The 17,443-nt window shown below is 43.6% G+C and overlaps 1 protein-coding gene across 2 annotated transcripts; it reads left to right on the top strand.

The window, feature by feature from the left end:
* The first annotated feature begins 227 nt into the window (after positions 1–227).
* On the top strand, positions 228–15,516 carry TAF12 (TATA-box binding protein associated factor 12). Of its 2 annotated transcripts, XM_015424833.1 has the most exons (7): positions 228–453; positions 3,451–3,538; positions 7,818–8,069; positions 8,392–8,469; positions 8,630–8,744; positions 13,242–13,330; positions 13,774–15,516. In XM_015424833.1, exons 2-7 carry the CDS (start codon positions 3,470–3,472, stop codon positions 13,807–13,809), a joined length of 639 nt encoding a protein of 212 aa, XP_015280319.1. In that variant the 5' UTR covers positions 228–453; positions 3,451–3,469; the 3' UTR covers positions 13,810–15,516. The 2 variants fall into 2 exon arrangements, with proteins under 2 accessions (XP_015280319.1, XP_015280320.1); XM_015424834.1 differs by lacking the exon at positions 3,451–3,538.
* Positions 15,517–17,443: the final 1,927 nt, after the last annotated feature.

Here is a 17,443-nt window from a genome sequence, read left to right as displayed (position 1 = left end):
TGAACAAACATATTTCAATCAAGCGTCCCTCAGAAACAGAAAACGTTAAAAAAATTATCTAAATGCCGAAGTCCTGAATGCGCACATGCGCAGTTATTCTCGAGACTCCAGTGAGAGAACAGAGCCGTGAGAAAGCGAGGGGGCTTCTGATTGGTTGGCTGGTTGGGCGCGCGGTCTGCCTTAAGTTCCTAGGCGCTGTGGCGGTGGTTCGGGTCGTGATCCCGGAAGTGTTGTGGCCCGGCGATTTCTCGAGGAGAGGGAAGCGGCAGTCGGAGGTGGGACGCGGATATGGCGAGATAGGCGGCCGGTGCGTGTGAGGGCGTTGCGGAGCAGTGCCAAAGGCAGCCGAGGCTTAGGCTGTAAGGGGTTGCCGAGGGGTAGGAGGAGAGTCCGAGGCGCCCGCCTGGTTTGAGGCGGCCTAGAAACCGTCGGAGTGGAGTTGCCAGCTGCCAGGTAAGGCCTGGAGTTACCGAGCTCAGTTTCTCTGGAGGAAATTGTAGCTTTGGAGGGTGGATCCGATTACATCATATGCCTACTGACTTCCCTTCTTTTCCCAAATGCTCTCGCTCCAAGCATTGTCCCTGAATCTCCAGGAGTTTCCTAAGCTGAAGTGGGCAACCCCGCACGACCTCCCTTGGCAAGCAGCCCTCTCCTGCTTCTTCCCGTGTCTGGTTAGGCTGCTCTCCCAGCTTCTCTGTGGGGCCGTAGTACCCTTGTAGGGGTTGGATCTAGCCATAATTCCGTTGTGCTTCCCTTTCTATAGTTTTTGTTTTACTTGAATTTATTAGCACCTTCAGGACCAGCAGAATTTCCCAAGGTATAAGCTTTGGTGATTCAACGCTCACATTGTCAAGTACAAATGAGAATGAAGATCTGTCAGCCCTTAGGTTAGAAGGTGTTACCAAGAATGGACAGATGAGAGTTAAAATACAGAGAATGTGGTCCAGGACAATAGACCCCCCTCCCAAGGGCTGAATAGGGGCACAAGATTCTTACCTTATCACAGATGTTACTTTTTTGCATGTCCCACATCTGTGGTTACCTTACTGTAATCAAACTGCTTTCTGTTTTGCACTGTACTTCTGTATGCTGATTCCAGCCGGCACCTCTTGGTAACACCTCTCATAAAAGCTTGGTGGTGGTAGAAAGTGCCGTCAAGTTGTTGCTATCTTATGGCAACCCTGTAGGGCTCTCAAGACAAGAGGTGGCTTGCCATTGCTGGCCTCTGCTTAGCAATCCTGGACTTCCTTGGTGGTCTCCCATCCAAATACCAACCTGGGCTGATCCTGCTTAGTTTCTGAGATATGATAAGATCGGGCTAGCCTGGGCTATCCAGGTCAGTGCATGAAAACTCATACCCTAGAAAATTTTGTTTGTAGAATAAAGTTTTGTTCTACCACTACAGACTAACATGGCTGTGTACCTGATACCAATCAGTGCAGCATTGTGTAGGACCGGGAGACCCAGGCTGAAAACCCACTCTGCCCTGAAACATATTGAGTTGACCATTAGCCAGTCACCAATTCTTAGTCTAACCTAATTCATGGTAGTGTTGTGTACATAATGTGGTGATTGTGATTTAGGTTGATAGCCATTTTGGGAAACAGAAATGTTTGTATTTGGCAGAGGGGAATAGCTTTAAATTCCTGAGAGTTCTAGCTTGTCTGTCCCCCTCCCCCACCCCCAGGCTTGGAGTCTAATAGTATGTGGGATTGCTTGTGTTGCTTTTATCTCTAGCCAGCTTTTCAAGAGACTGACATCCTGGAGGGATCATATTGGTTAAACATAGACTGCAAGATGGAGTTTGGAAATGAAAATAAGACCCTAGTTTACAGATTGAAAAGGCAAAAATGCATAAGGGAATGGAGGGGAAGAGGAGGAAGATTAGTTTGACAACTCATCTGTTTCTGCAGGCTTTGTCAGTGTGCTTTAGATGACATTGGAAAGTGGTATGTATGGGCTATGTAAATAAAGTCAGTATTCTTGCTCAGCAGAAGGTGATGCAATACTGCCAGTAGTTCTCTAACAGAAGCCTAAGTGTCTCTCTTTACTACTGTCTGGTAATTTGTTTCTATTGCATTTTTATTCAAGAATTATATTTTATTTTTCTTCCATTTTATCTGTAAGACAGGTTTACCTGTAAGACAGGTTTGTTTGCATTTACATTGACTTAGTTTACTTTGGGGGTCTCCAACCTTTTTGAGCCTGTGGACGCCTTTGGAATTCTGACACAAGGTGGGAGGTGCAATCAGAAAATGGCTGCTATCAGAGAAGAAGAATAAGAGATTGGATTTATACCCCGCCCTTCACTACCCAAAGGAGTCTCAGAGCGGCTTACAAACTCCTTTCCCTTCCCCTCCCCACATCAGACACCCTGTGAGCAATGCTCTCTCTAAGCTGTGGAGTCTTGTGAGCAAAAATTCTACTTTGTTTGCTACTGGCATTAAAGTTGTGAGCAAGCAATTTGTCTACTGCATAAATCAGCTTGCTCTGGAGCCTTCCTTCCTGAGCCAAGACAAAAATGTGTGAGCCAGAGGCTAAAAAACTGTGAGCTAGCTCACACTAACTCACCTTAGAGGGAACACTGCCTGTGAAGTAGGTGGGGCTGAGAGAGCTCTGACAGAAACTGCTCTTTTTTTCAAGAATAGCTGAGCCAGAACTATGGCTTGCCCAAGGTCCAGCAGGTGTAAGTGGAGGAGTAGGGAATCAAATAGGAAGAACTAACCACAAAATGTTTGTGGTAAACATAATCCATGAACAGCAGGTGGGTTGGATTAGATGCCAGGGTTCTAGTTGCTAACCGAAGTGTTGCACCAATGCACACTTAAGATCTTTTACCATGGTAGCTTAGATCAGTGGCATTATACAAAATGTTTCAAGAATCAGGAGTAGGTGGAAAGGACATCACTGAATCCCTCTCATAATGTTTTCCCCCCATAGTATATTGAGTTTTAAGTGAAGAAGGAACAGTGGCTTTATTGATGTCCAGTTTACCCATGGTTAAATAAAAATATGCATGAAACTGGGTTGTGGTGGACTCATGAGCATCTCCTTTCCACCCCTTTTCCTGGATAGTTCACAATGAATGGACCAGTTCTGATTAACCCACACACCTTAATTTGTATCCATGGTTAACTTGAACTGCTTTTCTCTTGGTTTAGGATCCCCAGTTTGTGGATGGAAAATGAGCTCTAGTTAAACTGCCTGGTTGCATTGTACATAACAAATCAATTTAGTTATTCGTAATGTTCCTTGTAAGGGGAGTGGGGAGAAAGGGGTAAGGTGCATGTGTCCCCTTCCTGGCACAATTTAATTTAACTACAGGTATACTGGACATCCATCAGAGCTCCTGTCCTGTGTGACAATATTTGGTACAAAATGGCTTGTGGGAATCATAAGCATTTGCAAAAGGAAAGGTCTGTAGGTTTAACCCTGACTGTTTATTTGCAGGAACTTTCCCCCCTTGAAAATGGCCTCTCCCTTCACTGGTCCCACAGCAGTTTCTGATGTAATTAAAGACCTAGATACTCAAATAGCTGTAAGTAAGCTAGTTTGAACTCACCATGGTATGGCATGCTAGCATTGTGGCAAGAAGCTGCTGACCGGCGTTACCTTGTTCAGTTTGGTTTTATGCCAGGTTGAAGTATGGTTATGATATGGTAAATGAAATTCTGGAAGAATCTCTTGCCGTCCCCTTTAAGTTTCTCAGATTCTCGTCAAAATGTCATTTGGCCCATGTGGGATAGTTCACAAATATATTCTACCTAATTTAAGGCCTGAACTGGAAAGAGCTAAATCCTAGAACTGGTCTGTGTAGAATATTTAATTAGTGTTGTTCTTTATTGGACAATATTAAAAGTTGTAGCTTTCTATAACTTTTTGATGACTTCCTGTCCTGTTGAGATATGGCAGGACATTAAACATTCTACAGTTGGCCCTTGCCCGTGGGGAAAGTAATGCATTCTTCATCTGGCTTTATGATGATTAATCCAGAATGGGGCAGAGTATACAAGTGCCAAATAACCATACGTGGTCTTTTTTCCTGACATTTGCTTATTTGAACTTTTTCTGTCTTGCTCCTCAACTGCAACTAGTTTTCTGTGTGGCTTATGAAGAAAGCTAGAAATTAAAACAATAACTATAATAAAATAATTATATATACCTAATAGCCAAAACCTTCTCTTCTGCTGTGCTGTATCTGAGGTTATTGGGGAGGGAGGATGAGGGAAATGGAAAACAGCTGAGCTGTGAGATGGAGGGGGAAAGTTTGTGTTTTGTTTTAAGTACTCAAAAAGTGACACTTATGAAAGTGGAAAGGGGTAGAAATGATGCAGAAGAATTCCAGAAGCAGGAGCCGCAATAGAAAACTGATTAGTAGCAGAAAGAGCAGAGAAAAGTAAGGTTCAACAAGATTAGAAGCGGCAGCAGAAGAAAGGGAAGGAATGTAGAAAGATGGAAGGGGACAACAGAAGAACCAGCTTTAGTGATTGACTTTAGTTGGTCTTGAATGAAACTTTGCCTTTCTCATGGCATGCATTAGATGATACTCATTCTTTACACCTGCCAGCTGTTCGTAGAAGCAGTTATTGCTAGCATATATTAACCTCCACAGGAGTGAGATAAAGGGCATGTGACTCTTAGGCTAACCTGAGTATTCTCCTGAAGCAGCTGTTAATCTGTAATAGCTCATGGTGCTAGTTTATCCATTGATAGGGCAGAGAATGGAACCCTGAAATTACTCAACTTGAACTTAATTCTGAACTCCATCCAATATTACCTTTTTTTTAAAAAGGTAAAGGTTCCCTTGCTCGAAAGCCAGTCAAATCCGACTCTAGGGTTGCGGTGCTCATCTCTGTTTCAAAGCCGAAGAGCCAGCGCTGTCCGAAGACGTTTCCGTGGTCATGTGGCCGGCATGACTAAACACCAAGGCGCACGAAATGCTGTTACCTTCCCACCGAAGTGGTACCTATTTATCTACTTGCAATTTCTTGCTTTCGAACTGCTAGGTTGGCAGGAGCTGGAACTAGAGACGGGAGCTCACTCCGTCATGTGGCACCCGGGTCTCGAACCGCTGAACTACCGACCTTCCACAGCCCGCAGTTCAGTGTCTTAAACACTTGAGCCACCGCAGCTCCAGAATATTACCTTATTCAGTGCCTATTCCTTCTTCACATTTTGTGCAGACTGGTTTTCACAGTTTTTTCTGTAAAGTGAAGGATTTGCCCTTATTTGAAAGTGGTGATCATTCTGGGACAGGGTTTTCTGCCACAGCATGGACTTCTCTTCCAAAATACCTTGAACAGAATCGTGCATGATTATAACATGGATTGGAATTGCTAGGTGTTTTTTGTGTCCTTTGTGCAGCTTAGTACTAACAGAAAATTTGTTCTGTTTTATTTAAATGAAGTAGATGAATGAGAAAAATGCTTCGTTGATTGCCTTGCTATTGGGGTAATATGCCTTTGGGTGCTGATATGATATTAAGGGTGTGCACTGAGTAAAAATTGTAAGGAAAGCTGCAGTGCAGAATAAGATAAATTAGCATATCACATCTGAAAAAATTACATGTTATCCATGTTAAGCCACAGAAAGAAATTAATAGTGTTCACCTCTAACAACACGCTCAGATATGAATCAGAACCATCGTTCGATGCTACATGAGGATCAAAATCATATATTCTCCTCTTGCTCTGTGCTTTAGTTCCTGTCTAGGTTTCCTTTTAGTTGTGAAATGATGGTTCCTCCTTCCTTATGACAGAGCTTAACAAATCTCAGGTGCCGGTTGCCATGGCGCCTAGAAATGTCATTGTCGCATCTAGTATTTTCAGCAAGGATTTCATTTGTAGTGTTTCTTGGTGATCCGCAGAACTATAAAGCTTATCATTTCACATCAGAATATGTTTTGTTGTATGGCATAAAAATGCATGTGCATGGAATTCTTGTCATTGCTGATTTATATGTTAACTTTATACCCTTCAGTGGTGGTAGCTACGTTCACTTCTTTACTAGTTGCTTTCTACCGGTATACTAGCTCCAATATTCAATTATATGAAGCTTTTAAAACTAATAATGAAATTATGAGAAATTGGGGAGAGGTTAGGTTAGTCTTAGAGGTCAACTTTTTGTAGTAATGATGACTGCCAGGGTTACTCTTGTATTTAATTATTTATATACTGCAATACTTTTGTCATTAAGAACATAAGAGAACATAAGAGATGCCAGTGTTGGATCAGGCCAAAGGCCCATCCAGTCCAACACTCTGTATCACACAGTGGCCAGAAATACCAGTGCCATCAGGAGGTCCACCAATGGGGCCAGGACATAAATCATGCTTAAATAAAATCACAAGAAACTGTAAAGAAGCGAGGATTAGGCTCTGTGGTGGCAATAATTGGAAAAATGTGGTCATTAAAATTTTGAAACCCTGAAGGCTGAAAGATAAGCCCGGCTTCTAAATTTTTAGGCAGGCTCTCCATGCCAAAGAAATCTATCCGGGCCTGGTTTATGAACTTTCCATGCAAACTGTGATTTTGGAAAAAACATGGTTTGCCTGGTTCACATTTAATGACAAACTGGTTTGTTGACAAACATGAAGAGCAAATGGGAATCCAGGGGGAAGCATATAAGACCAAGACTTATTGGATATTACACATGCTTTGGTGAGTCTGAACTGAGCCTTTTTGTCATTTGGGTAATAGATGTAGTTGATTACAAATTTGAACTTGATGGTCTGAACTGTTGGCACGTGCAAGACACTGGCATTCTTAAATGGATGAAGAAAACTCTTGAGAAAGACCCCTCTGAATTCTGAACTGTTGCTGGAATTAACTGAGCAGGTTTTTGCAGGAACATTTTTGGGCAAACCCTAAGGGATCACCCAGAGTCATGGTGCTTTGGAACAGTGAGTCCAAGGGTATGTTCTCCAGAAATGGTATGTTGGGAATGATGGAGCCTGTTAATCTGAATCTGTGCTCATCTAGAGCCTAAGATGTTCCTCTGTTCATATTTACCATACATATAAACCAAAGGAATCCATGCCTTTTGTGAGGTTTGAGAAGCTATCGCTATCTCAACGAGGGTCTGTACTGAACACAAGGAAGATGTGACTGAAATGAGAGATCGATAAACATGACTTAAAATGAAGTCAAATAAGTATCATGATTTAATGAAAATGTGTCTTTACACTGTAACATACCTTGATCTGTTTCCTGTGTGGACAGTGCCAAACTATAAGATGGCTAGACATTCAGTTTGAAACAAATAGTATCGTAAATTAGCAATGTCCAGATGTAGCTAGAGCTGTATGTTGGGAAGCTTTCCTTTTCATTCCATTCTGTTAGAACTTCAGATGGGGGAGGTGTCCACATGTTTCAGTGGCCAGCTAATAACTGAAGATCAACTAGCACCTCACATTTGCTTTTGGAGCCAGGCATATGGGGGGGGGGCTGCCTTGAACGTTTGATCTGAAAGGTTAAGACTAAACATCTGGGATCCATAGGAGGAGAAACTATACTCAGGTTTCCACATTGTGACGCTTTACGTACTGTGTTACTGTTAATTCTAGGAAAGAGGCCTTGAAAAACTCCCCCCTGACTTCTTACGAAGTGGCTTAAATGTAACTTAGTAAGTTGTTTTCCCTCAGTGATTGGTGAAAGCTTATTTCTGTAAATGTATATCCAAAGATTTCATCAATTTGAAACATCTGGGATCCTGCCTGTCAGGAATAGTTTTAAAAAGGCTACCTTTACACCTTCTCCACCTTCTTAAACCCCTTTCCTTGCTGTTTCTAACAATGGGGTTTTGTTTTTTTCCTCCAGCTGATTGGTTTAGGCCCTCACACTCCCAAGAAGAAGCAAGACCTTGACAAACTCTATGATCTGAAGGCTAAAGCCCAGCAGATTATGAACCAGTTTGGTCCCTCTACTTTGATCAACTTATCCAATTTTTCGTCAATCAAGCCAGAACCTGCTAGTACTTCCCCACATAGCTCCATGGCAAACAATACCACTGTGGCAAAGATGCCTGGGACTCCTAGCAGCGGGGGCCGTCTCAGTCCTGAGAGCAGCCAGGTAATTTCATTTCAGGTACTGGAGAAGCAAGAGGAGGAGGGGGGAGTTTTAAAAGTTGGTTGCATTTGAGTATGCCTGGTGCTACCTATCCTGCAACCTAAAATGGAGGCTCAATCTTTATTCAGATATGTCTTTCAAATATAACTGCCTCCTAGAGTCCTGTCTGGAAACATTTGGCCATTTCCCCCCCCCCTTGTATGTTCTTCAGCAAAAGTGCATATATCTCATGGATTGTTTTAATCTTCTTTCTATAGTTTGGAGTGAGAATTGATGTAATGGCCGTTGTTGTGCTAATGTTTGATTTCCCTTCACATCCCCCCAGATCTTAACCAAGAAGAAACTGCAGGATCTTGTCCGGGAGGTGGATCCAAATGAGCAGCTGGATGAAGATGTAGAGGAGGTACGTCTTTGTTAAAACACTCGAATCCATCCTTCATGGGGCTGGACCATTCGTCTTGTGCTGATCAGGTGGTGTTACAGGTCATCACATGCCTGTAATGTCAGCTGCTGAAACCCACCACTGAACATGCATGGCTTCTTCCTTCCTCTGTTTTTGACAGATGCTGCTGCAGATTGCTGATGACTTCATTGAAAGTGTGGTGACAGCTGCCTGCCAGCTTGCACGGCACCGCAAATCCAACACCCTGGAAGTGAAAGATGTCCAGTTGCACCTTGGTAAGCTTCTCTGGGCCAGGGCAGAAATTGTGGCTGAAAAGAACTCTGTGGCCCCTGTCACTCTGTGATGAGCCTTTTGTGCCCCCTGATGGATTGGGCTGTCTCCAGACTGCTGCAGACTTCATAAGACAGCATGGACAAAATAGTCTGATCTATGCAGTGAGTTGTTTCTTGCAAATGGGAACTGTGTAGTGATGGCTGCCATGTGGAGGAATGGAAGACTACCTATGTGTGACAACTGTCATGTACGTACCCAGCTCCTCCTCCAAAGATGGTGAAGGGGGGGCTACTGTCTTAAATAGCTGGGAAAAACCCTTAAGTGTTAGGAATCTAGGTTTTCTCATTGTAGACGGGGCAAAATTCAGAGTCAAAAGCAGTATCCCCTGTAAGGTGAGCTATGTGTGCTGGGCCCACTCATTGTCGGGTGGGAATGCACAGATTTTGATCTGAGCACAATGAGCGGCCAGCCTGCCTGCTGGCTACAGTGGGGGGAAAGAGAGCAGGCTCCGAGCCTGGCTTTGTGGGAAGAAAGGCAGGAAGGGCGGCAGTGCTCAGTGCAGGGCTGCATTGGCGAGTTGTCATGGGAAGTGCAGAGGGTGCAGAGGAAATCCTGCCCATGTCTGGCCTGCGTGTGGTGTGGTCCAGCTCAGCGACCGAGTCGAACAGCAGGAGGAAAGGGGCGCCTGCATGCGTGCAACCCTCGAGGAGGGACTTCCCAGGGGTGGGGGGGGAGCATTGCAGAGGAGTTCTTGTATTCTTCAGGAAAACATGCCAGGAGTTGTGGCCAAAGAAGTCAAAGGTTTCTTGTTTCAATGACAGTAGTAAAAGACGAAAATATAAATTATTTGAGCTTAGAAGTGAGCTTTATCTGGCTTTTAGAAACTAGACTTGGCCATGGTATTCCATGTACTGATCATGTCCAGGTTACATTACTGTATTTATTTGATTTAGAAAATTGATATGCTGCTTCTCCAGAGGTTTGCTTGAGGAGGCTTACAGCTATATTGATAAAACAATCCTCTGCCATTAATATAAGTTACTAAAAATAAGAAGCCATTAAAGCCAGGGCATGATATCATAGAATACATACTGATCCGCCTACGATTATGTGGATAAAATGAACTGTGGGCCAGAAGCGGGGTATAAACAATTTTAGAGATAACAGCCTGCATAAAGGGGAATGTTTTAGTATGATGCCTAAAGGAAAGTAAGGTAGGTGTCAGGCTGCCTCATGGGAAAAGGCATTCTAAAGGCAAAGTGCCACCACTGGAAAAGCCCCCTCTCTGGTCACCATCAACATTTTGTTAAAAACTTTCCTTCATTCTACACGTCAGCTTTTTATCAAATTTTAAATGACATAATTTAAAAAACAAGCTCAAACCTCTGGTACATTTACATTGCAGGGATGGCTTGATAATTTTTAAAATTTTATTGTAGTTTGCTATAACATGGATTTAAATCTAATAACTGGACTGACTGTAAGATTTCCCAAAATACCTCTGGCAGCAGAACTGAGTCTACATACTGTGCAAGAAATGCTATTGATGCAATGGAAACCATCTCTGGGAATGCTGCTTACTTTCTCAAAACAAGTTGTATTAACTGGGTCTTCTGCCTCTTTGGATTTGGTGCTGCCTGCTAGAATAATATACAACACCCCTTCTTAGGGCTGGAATTTTTTGGGGGGGGGGCTGGGGGGGTTGCTGTCTTTTGCACCATAAGTTGCAGGTGGGATCAGTAAAAAAAAACAAAAAACGAAGGTAGAGCAACAGCTTTTCCCAATTGAGGTTATATGATTCTGTCATAACTGATTTGCTATGTTTCAAACAATTCAACATTCTATCTTCTCTTACATTGCTGCAGCAGCAGTAGTCTGAACTTTTTCAACATCCCTGTTCACTCTCAGGTTACCTAGGCTCTGTTTTTTTAAAATAATATAAACCAAGCCACAATACTTATTTTTAAAGCCAGTTTTTTTAGAGCCAGTTCGGTGTAGTGGTTAAGTGTGCGGACTCTAATCTGGGAGAACCAGGTTTGATATCCACATGCAGCTGCTGGTGTGACCTTGGGTCAGTCGCAAGTTCTCTCAGAGCTGTTCTCTCAAGGGCAGTCCTCAAGAGAGCTCTGTTAGCCCCACCTACCTCACAGGGTGTCTGTTGTGGGGAGGGGAAGGAGTTTGTAAGCCAGTCTGAGACTCCGAGTGAAGGGCAGGGTATAAATCCAATCTCCTCTTCCTCCTCCTCCTCCTCTTCTTCTGTCTCCGGTTGTCAAACCCCTCTCAGAGATGTATTGTGAACTTCCATTGTATGGTGAATAGAATTCTTCTTGGAGAGCTGGAGATTGCCCAAGGAGTGTAGAAGGGCTGATGAATTTTAGGTTTAAGGGAAAAAAGCCTTCTCAGCAGGAAGCTTAATGCTTTATGAAATGCTGAGGAAGCTGTCCATAGTGGAAAACATTTTTATGTGTGTATCTTGCAAGAGAATTCTCACTTACAAAGTGCAAATCCAATTGGTTTGATCCTGTATTTGGAAAGTAAATTCCTTTTGTGTAGTGTGTATTTTGTAAGTGAACTAAGTCTTCTAGATGTTTGTGGAACTTTTCAAGCCTCAAGTACTGATTGCAAGAGAGGTTTTATCTTGATAAACACCATTAAAACTAAGATTAGAAAACCGCTAGATAGGTAATAGTTTATGTTTTATGTTTGTAAACTGAAATAATTAAAAAAATGTCAGCCCACTCACAATTTTAAAGCTAGCACCATTTTTGGCTCACGGGTTAAAATTTCTGCTCATGGAGACTGCATGCCTCAGAGGGAACAGGGCCTCAGGAGATGTTGTAGGAGAGTCCATAGGCTGAACATCTTGAGCACGAGGACATACTTTGATTATTCCCTGATTTCTCTTTTGAAAGGTTGAGATTAGTGGGTCCTTCCCACCTGGTTGTTGCTCAGCTGACGTGGGGATGCCATGCTGATGGGAAGGACTTATGTGACTGCTTCTTCCCGTGTGGTTCCAGACCTTTTCAGCAGCACTGTGGGATTGAATCACAGCAGTGTGGCTCCCTCACCACTGCTGTAATGTCTCCTTGCACCTCTAGGCAGATGTGATGTTTTGTTACCCAGCCTCGAATTCAGTTCTTCAAGATAGTTGCAGGGAGGGACGTAACAGTTTTGCTCTCTTGTGGGCACCTCTCAGATCCTGCCAAAAAGCGATGAATTAAAATGCAGAGAATCCAACTCCTGTCAAAACAACTTTTATTTCTGTTTCTCATTTTATGTAGCTCTTACAAGCCTGGCCAGCAGGAGGTGCTTTGGGCTTTTTCCTTTCTAAATACTGAACTTGAGGAATGTTGGTCTTATCTACTGTTGTCAAAAGTGGCCTGTCTCGATATTGGGGGAAATTAGCTATGAGACCGAGGAGACCAGAAGGGTACAAGAGATCACACACCTTTATATACCAAGGTCCAGTTCAGTATGAAGACTCCAGATTTAAAGAGTGTTCAATAGTTTTATTAAAGAATATCCCTGCATACAATCACACTAAGCAATCAAAATATACACACAGTCCAGAAACTAAGAAATAAAGAGGTGACGATAGAGATATTTATGGAGCAGTTATAGGGGTTATACTACCTATCGTGCAGATATTCATGTAGAAGAGAGCACAAACGGCCAGTGTTTCATGTTAAGAAAGGAGACCCAAAGCAGAGGCTATGGGGGTGTACCCTATAGTAGGCACCCTCAGAGTGCACACTGAGGTGGGGCTTGCTCTCTGTTCCTATAGGAATTTGAGGGGTGGTCTCCCGGGCTGGGCCTTGATGAGATTAATGACGGTTGATGGTCTTACCAGGGCAGATTGAATGGGTTTGTTGACCATTGATGGTCCTGCCGAGGTAGGTTGAATGGGTTCCGAGGCTTAGATTTAAAATGGGGAGAGTGAATCTCTGATAGTTGTCAGGAAGAACTGTTAATGATTTAATCAATTTGATCAATTTGTCTTGATATCCTGAGGGAGGGGGCAGGATGACTAGGTCTGGAGACAAAAGATTTCCACAGAGTCACAGGCAATAGTCCCTCTAAGCTGAGTTAGTGTGAGCTAGCTCACAGTTTTTTAGCTTCCAGCTCACGCATTTTTGTCCTGGCTCAGGAAGGATGGCTGCAGAGCAAACTAATTTATGCAACAGCCAAATCGCTGGTTTACAACTTTAATGCCAGTAGCTCACAAAGTAGAATTTTTGCTCACAAGACTCCACAGCTTAGAGGGAGCATTGGTCATAGGTATCACACAAAGGGGGTTACGTGAGGGTATGGAGACAGAGAAGGTTTCGCCATATGTCTGCTGAATGGCTTTGGAAAATGCAGATACCTACCTGAAGAAACTCACAGTCATTTCATATGCATGCCTTTGTTGGGTGGAGGGGGCTATGGAGATTGCTCTGGAGGGCACCTTGTGTAAGCTTAGACTGAAACCCTCTACTTCCACCTTTGCTTTGCTGTAGAACGCCAGTGGAATATGTGGATCCCAGGTTTTGGTTCCGAAGAAATTAGGCCATATAAAAAAGCCTGCACTACCGAAGCTCATAAACAGGTAAGGACCCACTGTCTAATAAACTAACCTAAAGAAGATGATGCACTCTGAAACTTTAGGCAGAAGTGTCTGGATGATTCAAGTATGTGAGTGCCAGAAGATTGTGGCATGCAGGCCATTCTGGGGAGAAGGGGAAACACCCTCAATGTGTTAAAGATACAGGCCCTGATCTGGATAGCCCAGGCAAGCCCAATTTCATCAGATCTCGGAAGCTAAGCAGGGTCAACTCTGGCAAGCACTTGGATGGGAGACCTCCTTGGAATGCCAGCAGTCGGGAGGCGGGGGCAGGCTTTATTCAGCCACCTCTCTGAATACACTCCAGGCCCCCAGTAGGGGTCAGTCATCAGAGGGTGCCTTCCAGCTGTAATGTCTAGAGCTCATTCATCAAGCATCTTGCTGAGGCCCCGTGTTCCTGACTCACGCTCTTGTTTTTCTCTTTACAGAGGATGGCATTGATCCGCAAAACAACCAAGAAATAATGCCTGGGAAAGGCAAGGAGATATAAATGGCTTTTCTGGGACTGGGAAAAAGAAATCTGTCTCTATAAACTGTGACATCTCTGTGTTGTCATCTGTGGATGATTTATGCTTTACAGAGAGGCATCTATTTAATGGTGCTGCAGTATCTGACTTGGAGGGGAGATCTGCCAAAAGCATTAGCCCTGCCTGCCTCTCCCCCTCCCCGGTCTCTTTCCCCCCAAAGAACACAATGTATCTTGAAACAGCAACTTTTTTTCTGACTTCAGCAATGGTTTATGGTGTCCGGGATTGTCCAAGGGACAGAATATCTCGGTATTTTGAGGAACAGTATTAGAAGCAGCTGTAGATGTTTTTGTTTCCTTTAACTCTTTGTAATGTCAGTGTTTGGATTTGTTTTATTAGTCAAGAAATTATGAACCTAAAACCAGGTCATGGTACCAGTTATGAAAAACACACCACTGAGGGCATCAAGGCTGAAGCAAGCGATGGGGCCTGTCTTCAAAAAAAAAAAACTCTTCAAAACAAACCTATTTTGAGGCTCAGCATCAAGCAAGAAAGACATTGATTTGTTTTTTTATTTTTCATTGCAGCTGCTTTGCTCTCCAAGGAGCCACTTAGAACAAGACACAGAGCAAAAGTTCTCCTAGGATGATTGTTCAGTATCCAGCACACACAACGTTAACCAGTAGATTCTGATTACTGGCTAAGAAACGTTAAGAGGTCAAGGCTGTGTGTGTGCTGTGTGCATCTACCTTTTATGGCTTGTTAGTGTCTCCTACAGCAGGATGAGAAACAGTTTTAAACAGCCCACCATCCCTCTCCTTCAGTGTTTGAGCTCAAATCGAAGCACACTCAAGTGTAAAAATAGGTTTAGTCAGCCACAATGCCTCCCCAGGGGTATTTAATGTGTGAATTAGAAATTGGCATCAGTATACCAAGCCTGCAGTGCTGTCCCTTTTTATAACACAACCAGCTGTGAATGGTCCTGTGTGAGTGAACTCTCCCCACACTTACATGCTTTTGTTTTAAAAGTCTGGGTCATGCTTGCAGAAATAATCTTGCCAGTCCTTTGCATCCAAACTTTTCCTATACTTTTTAATCATCCTACATTTACCTACACAATCACATGTGAAGGTCACACAGTTATCTCTTGCCCTGTGTTTTCCCACTATGTGCTGAATGGCAATTGTTATGGTGGTGTATGGAGGTGTAGGCCAAATATCCTACCTGCATTCACCGTTAGGAAGCTCGCAAAACTCTCGTCCTAACCATAGTGCTAGTCTAAAACTCCAAATGCGGCCCACATGATCTGTTCTAGTTAGCACCATGACTCTGGTAATGAATCAGCAGGGCAATTAAACGTCCCTCATCTGGATGGTGCACTGGGATTTTTGTGCTTCTGATTTTCTTATTTAACATGGTTTCCCTAAAGGAGATCTGCTTTAGTGCACTTGTGCAGTAACTCCACCATGTGGTTATTTCTGGCAATGCTTTTGAAGTAAAGACTATAAACTAGTACAATCCAGTTGTGTGTGTGTGAAATAGTTATTTGGGAGTGGCATTGTGCACTTAAATTGATGTTAAATTTAAATGTTTTTGCCCTCTTAAAAGCAAAACTAACTTCCCCTTCAGAATGATGTTAATGCATTCAATGTCATTTAAATTATATTTTTGCCTCATGAAAACCATCAATATGGCTTGGGCCTTCCGTCTTTCAGAAGATCTTGTATGTTCCACTGGTTCTAACATATGTAATCAAAGCCCATGTCAGGGTGGAAGAGGCTTTATATCTGGAATATCACACTTGCCTCAATTAGTTCTCTGCTTTTTTGTGATAGGCAAATGCAGAATATGAGTACCTGAATTCTCTTTAAAAAAATAGTTTCTGGCCCTTTGAAATATGGAGATAAGCTTCAAGAGTGTAGAAATGCGGGTGGAGTCTTAAGATGGGCTTTCTAGCAGGGCTTCTATGCCTTCCATAGTGCTTGGGATATTCCCCACAGCACAAGATGCATACATTGTAGAGATACAGACAATTTAGACAGAATATGGATTTTTTTTAATAGTACATATACACAGCCTGAAGTATGGTAATAGTGTCATACAACCCGAATTAGTTATGCAGGTATCCAGTGGTGCTTACTTCCAGGTGTTTGTCCATAGGCTTATAAACTTGGTTTCAGAACTACCAGCTCCACTCAATAGATAGCCGTGCAGAGTCCTCCTACCCTTGCAGTGTTGATTTGAAAATACTACAGTAGACTGACTACATTCAGCCAACTGCCAGCATGATGCATTGGATATGCCTCATGTTTTTTGTCCCTGCTGGAGTCTCCTTTTAAACCTCCTTCACAAAGACACAGCCTGGAAAGTATGGAGGGCTGTAGTGTTGGGAGACTGAGCCCAAATCTTCCTCCCTGTTCTGCTTGAGGATTCATGCAGCCTTTTTGCCACATGGGCCCTAGGACTCTTAAGTATCTTTCTAGGGGAGAAACGGGACTGCTACGGGAAAGGGGAATCTGGGAAGAATCCATCTCTCTTGTTTGGCTACAAACCTGGTGGATTCTAAAGGATTGCATTCCCTGTTTTCATGCTGTCAGGGCTGCAAATACTGTAAGAGTGTTTGGTTAATAATGGGATTTCCAACAGCACAATAATTCACATAACTGGCAAGGGGGCGTCTGCTCTGCCTGCAATTCTAAAGGTTTTGCTTTGAGAACAGCTATTTGGCCATGTCCAAAATACAAGAATCAGTGCTTCTCATCATTTGTTTATGCTGTGAGTAAGATTTTTAGAGCCAACTCAGCTAGAAATGTCCAAAATGCCCCTGGTTCTGTGGTGCTTTGTAACAATCCTTGTCCTTAACCTGTTTTAACATTAAACATCTCTTCCTTAAAACAAAGGCAGAGATGTAACGGTGAAATGATATTGGAAGGATCCTGCTCTGGTACATGGCAGAGCCAGAGACTTAGCTATTTGTTGACTCTACTGCCTGCTGACCAGAAGTTAAATGCAGGGAAGTTGGATGTGTTATGATCTGTCAGTGAAAGGGCTATTCCAAAATTTAGCTGGTGTTCTGGGGGGATGGTGAAGGGCTTGCTTCTTAAAGGTAGGTTGCCTGTAACAGGTTCATACATTTCAACCCAGATCCCTGCTTAGCAGGACAGAAAAAAGGAAGTCTTGAGACAGGTAAAGGAAAGCACTACGTGGTGTGGCTCAGAAGCAGATACCACACACTTCCAAAGGTGTGTGATATGCCCAGAAGTAAAAAGATACACACTGCAGGCACACCTAGTGCATCAGATGTGTGCTGTTTTCGTTCTTGTGGGGAGTTTACTCTCCTAAGTCCTAGATTACTGGTAAGGACTGAGGGATCTTAAGACAGACATTGTCCAATAAGCCACTGCCACAACTGTCCTTGGTTTTAGTAGAAACAAGGGGGGACCCGCGATACTCGCGGGGGAGGGGGGAGAAGAGCTCCGTCTCCTCCATCCCCCCCATCTCCCCGCGGCGGCGGCGAGGCCGGTTCCCCCCCCCCCGCCTGCCGGCTCCGGGGAGGAGGAGGAGGAGGCGGAGGCGAGGCCCGGCTTCCCCCCTCCCTCCCTCCCTCCCTGCCCGCCCGGCCTCCCCGGCT

Source organism: Gekko japonicus, unplaced genomic scaffold, assembly GCF_001447785.1.
Source record: "Gekko japonicus isolate JY-2015 unplaced genomic scaffold, Gekko_japonicus_V1.1 scaffold1099, whole genome shotgun sequence".
NCBI lineage: Eukaryota > Metazoa > Chordata > Lepidosauria > Squamata > Gekkonidae > Gekko > Gekko japonicus.
This window is presented reverse-complemented; position numbering and strand designations above follow the sequence as displayed.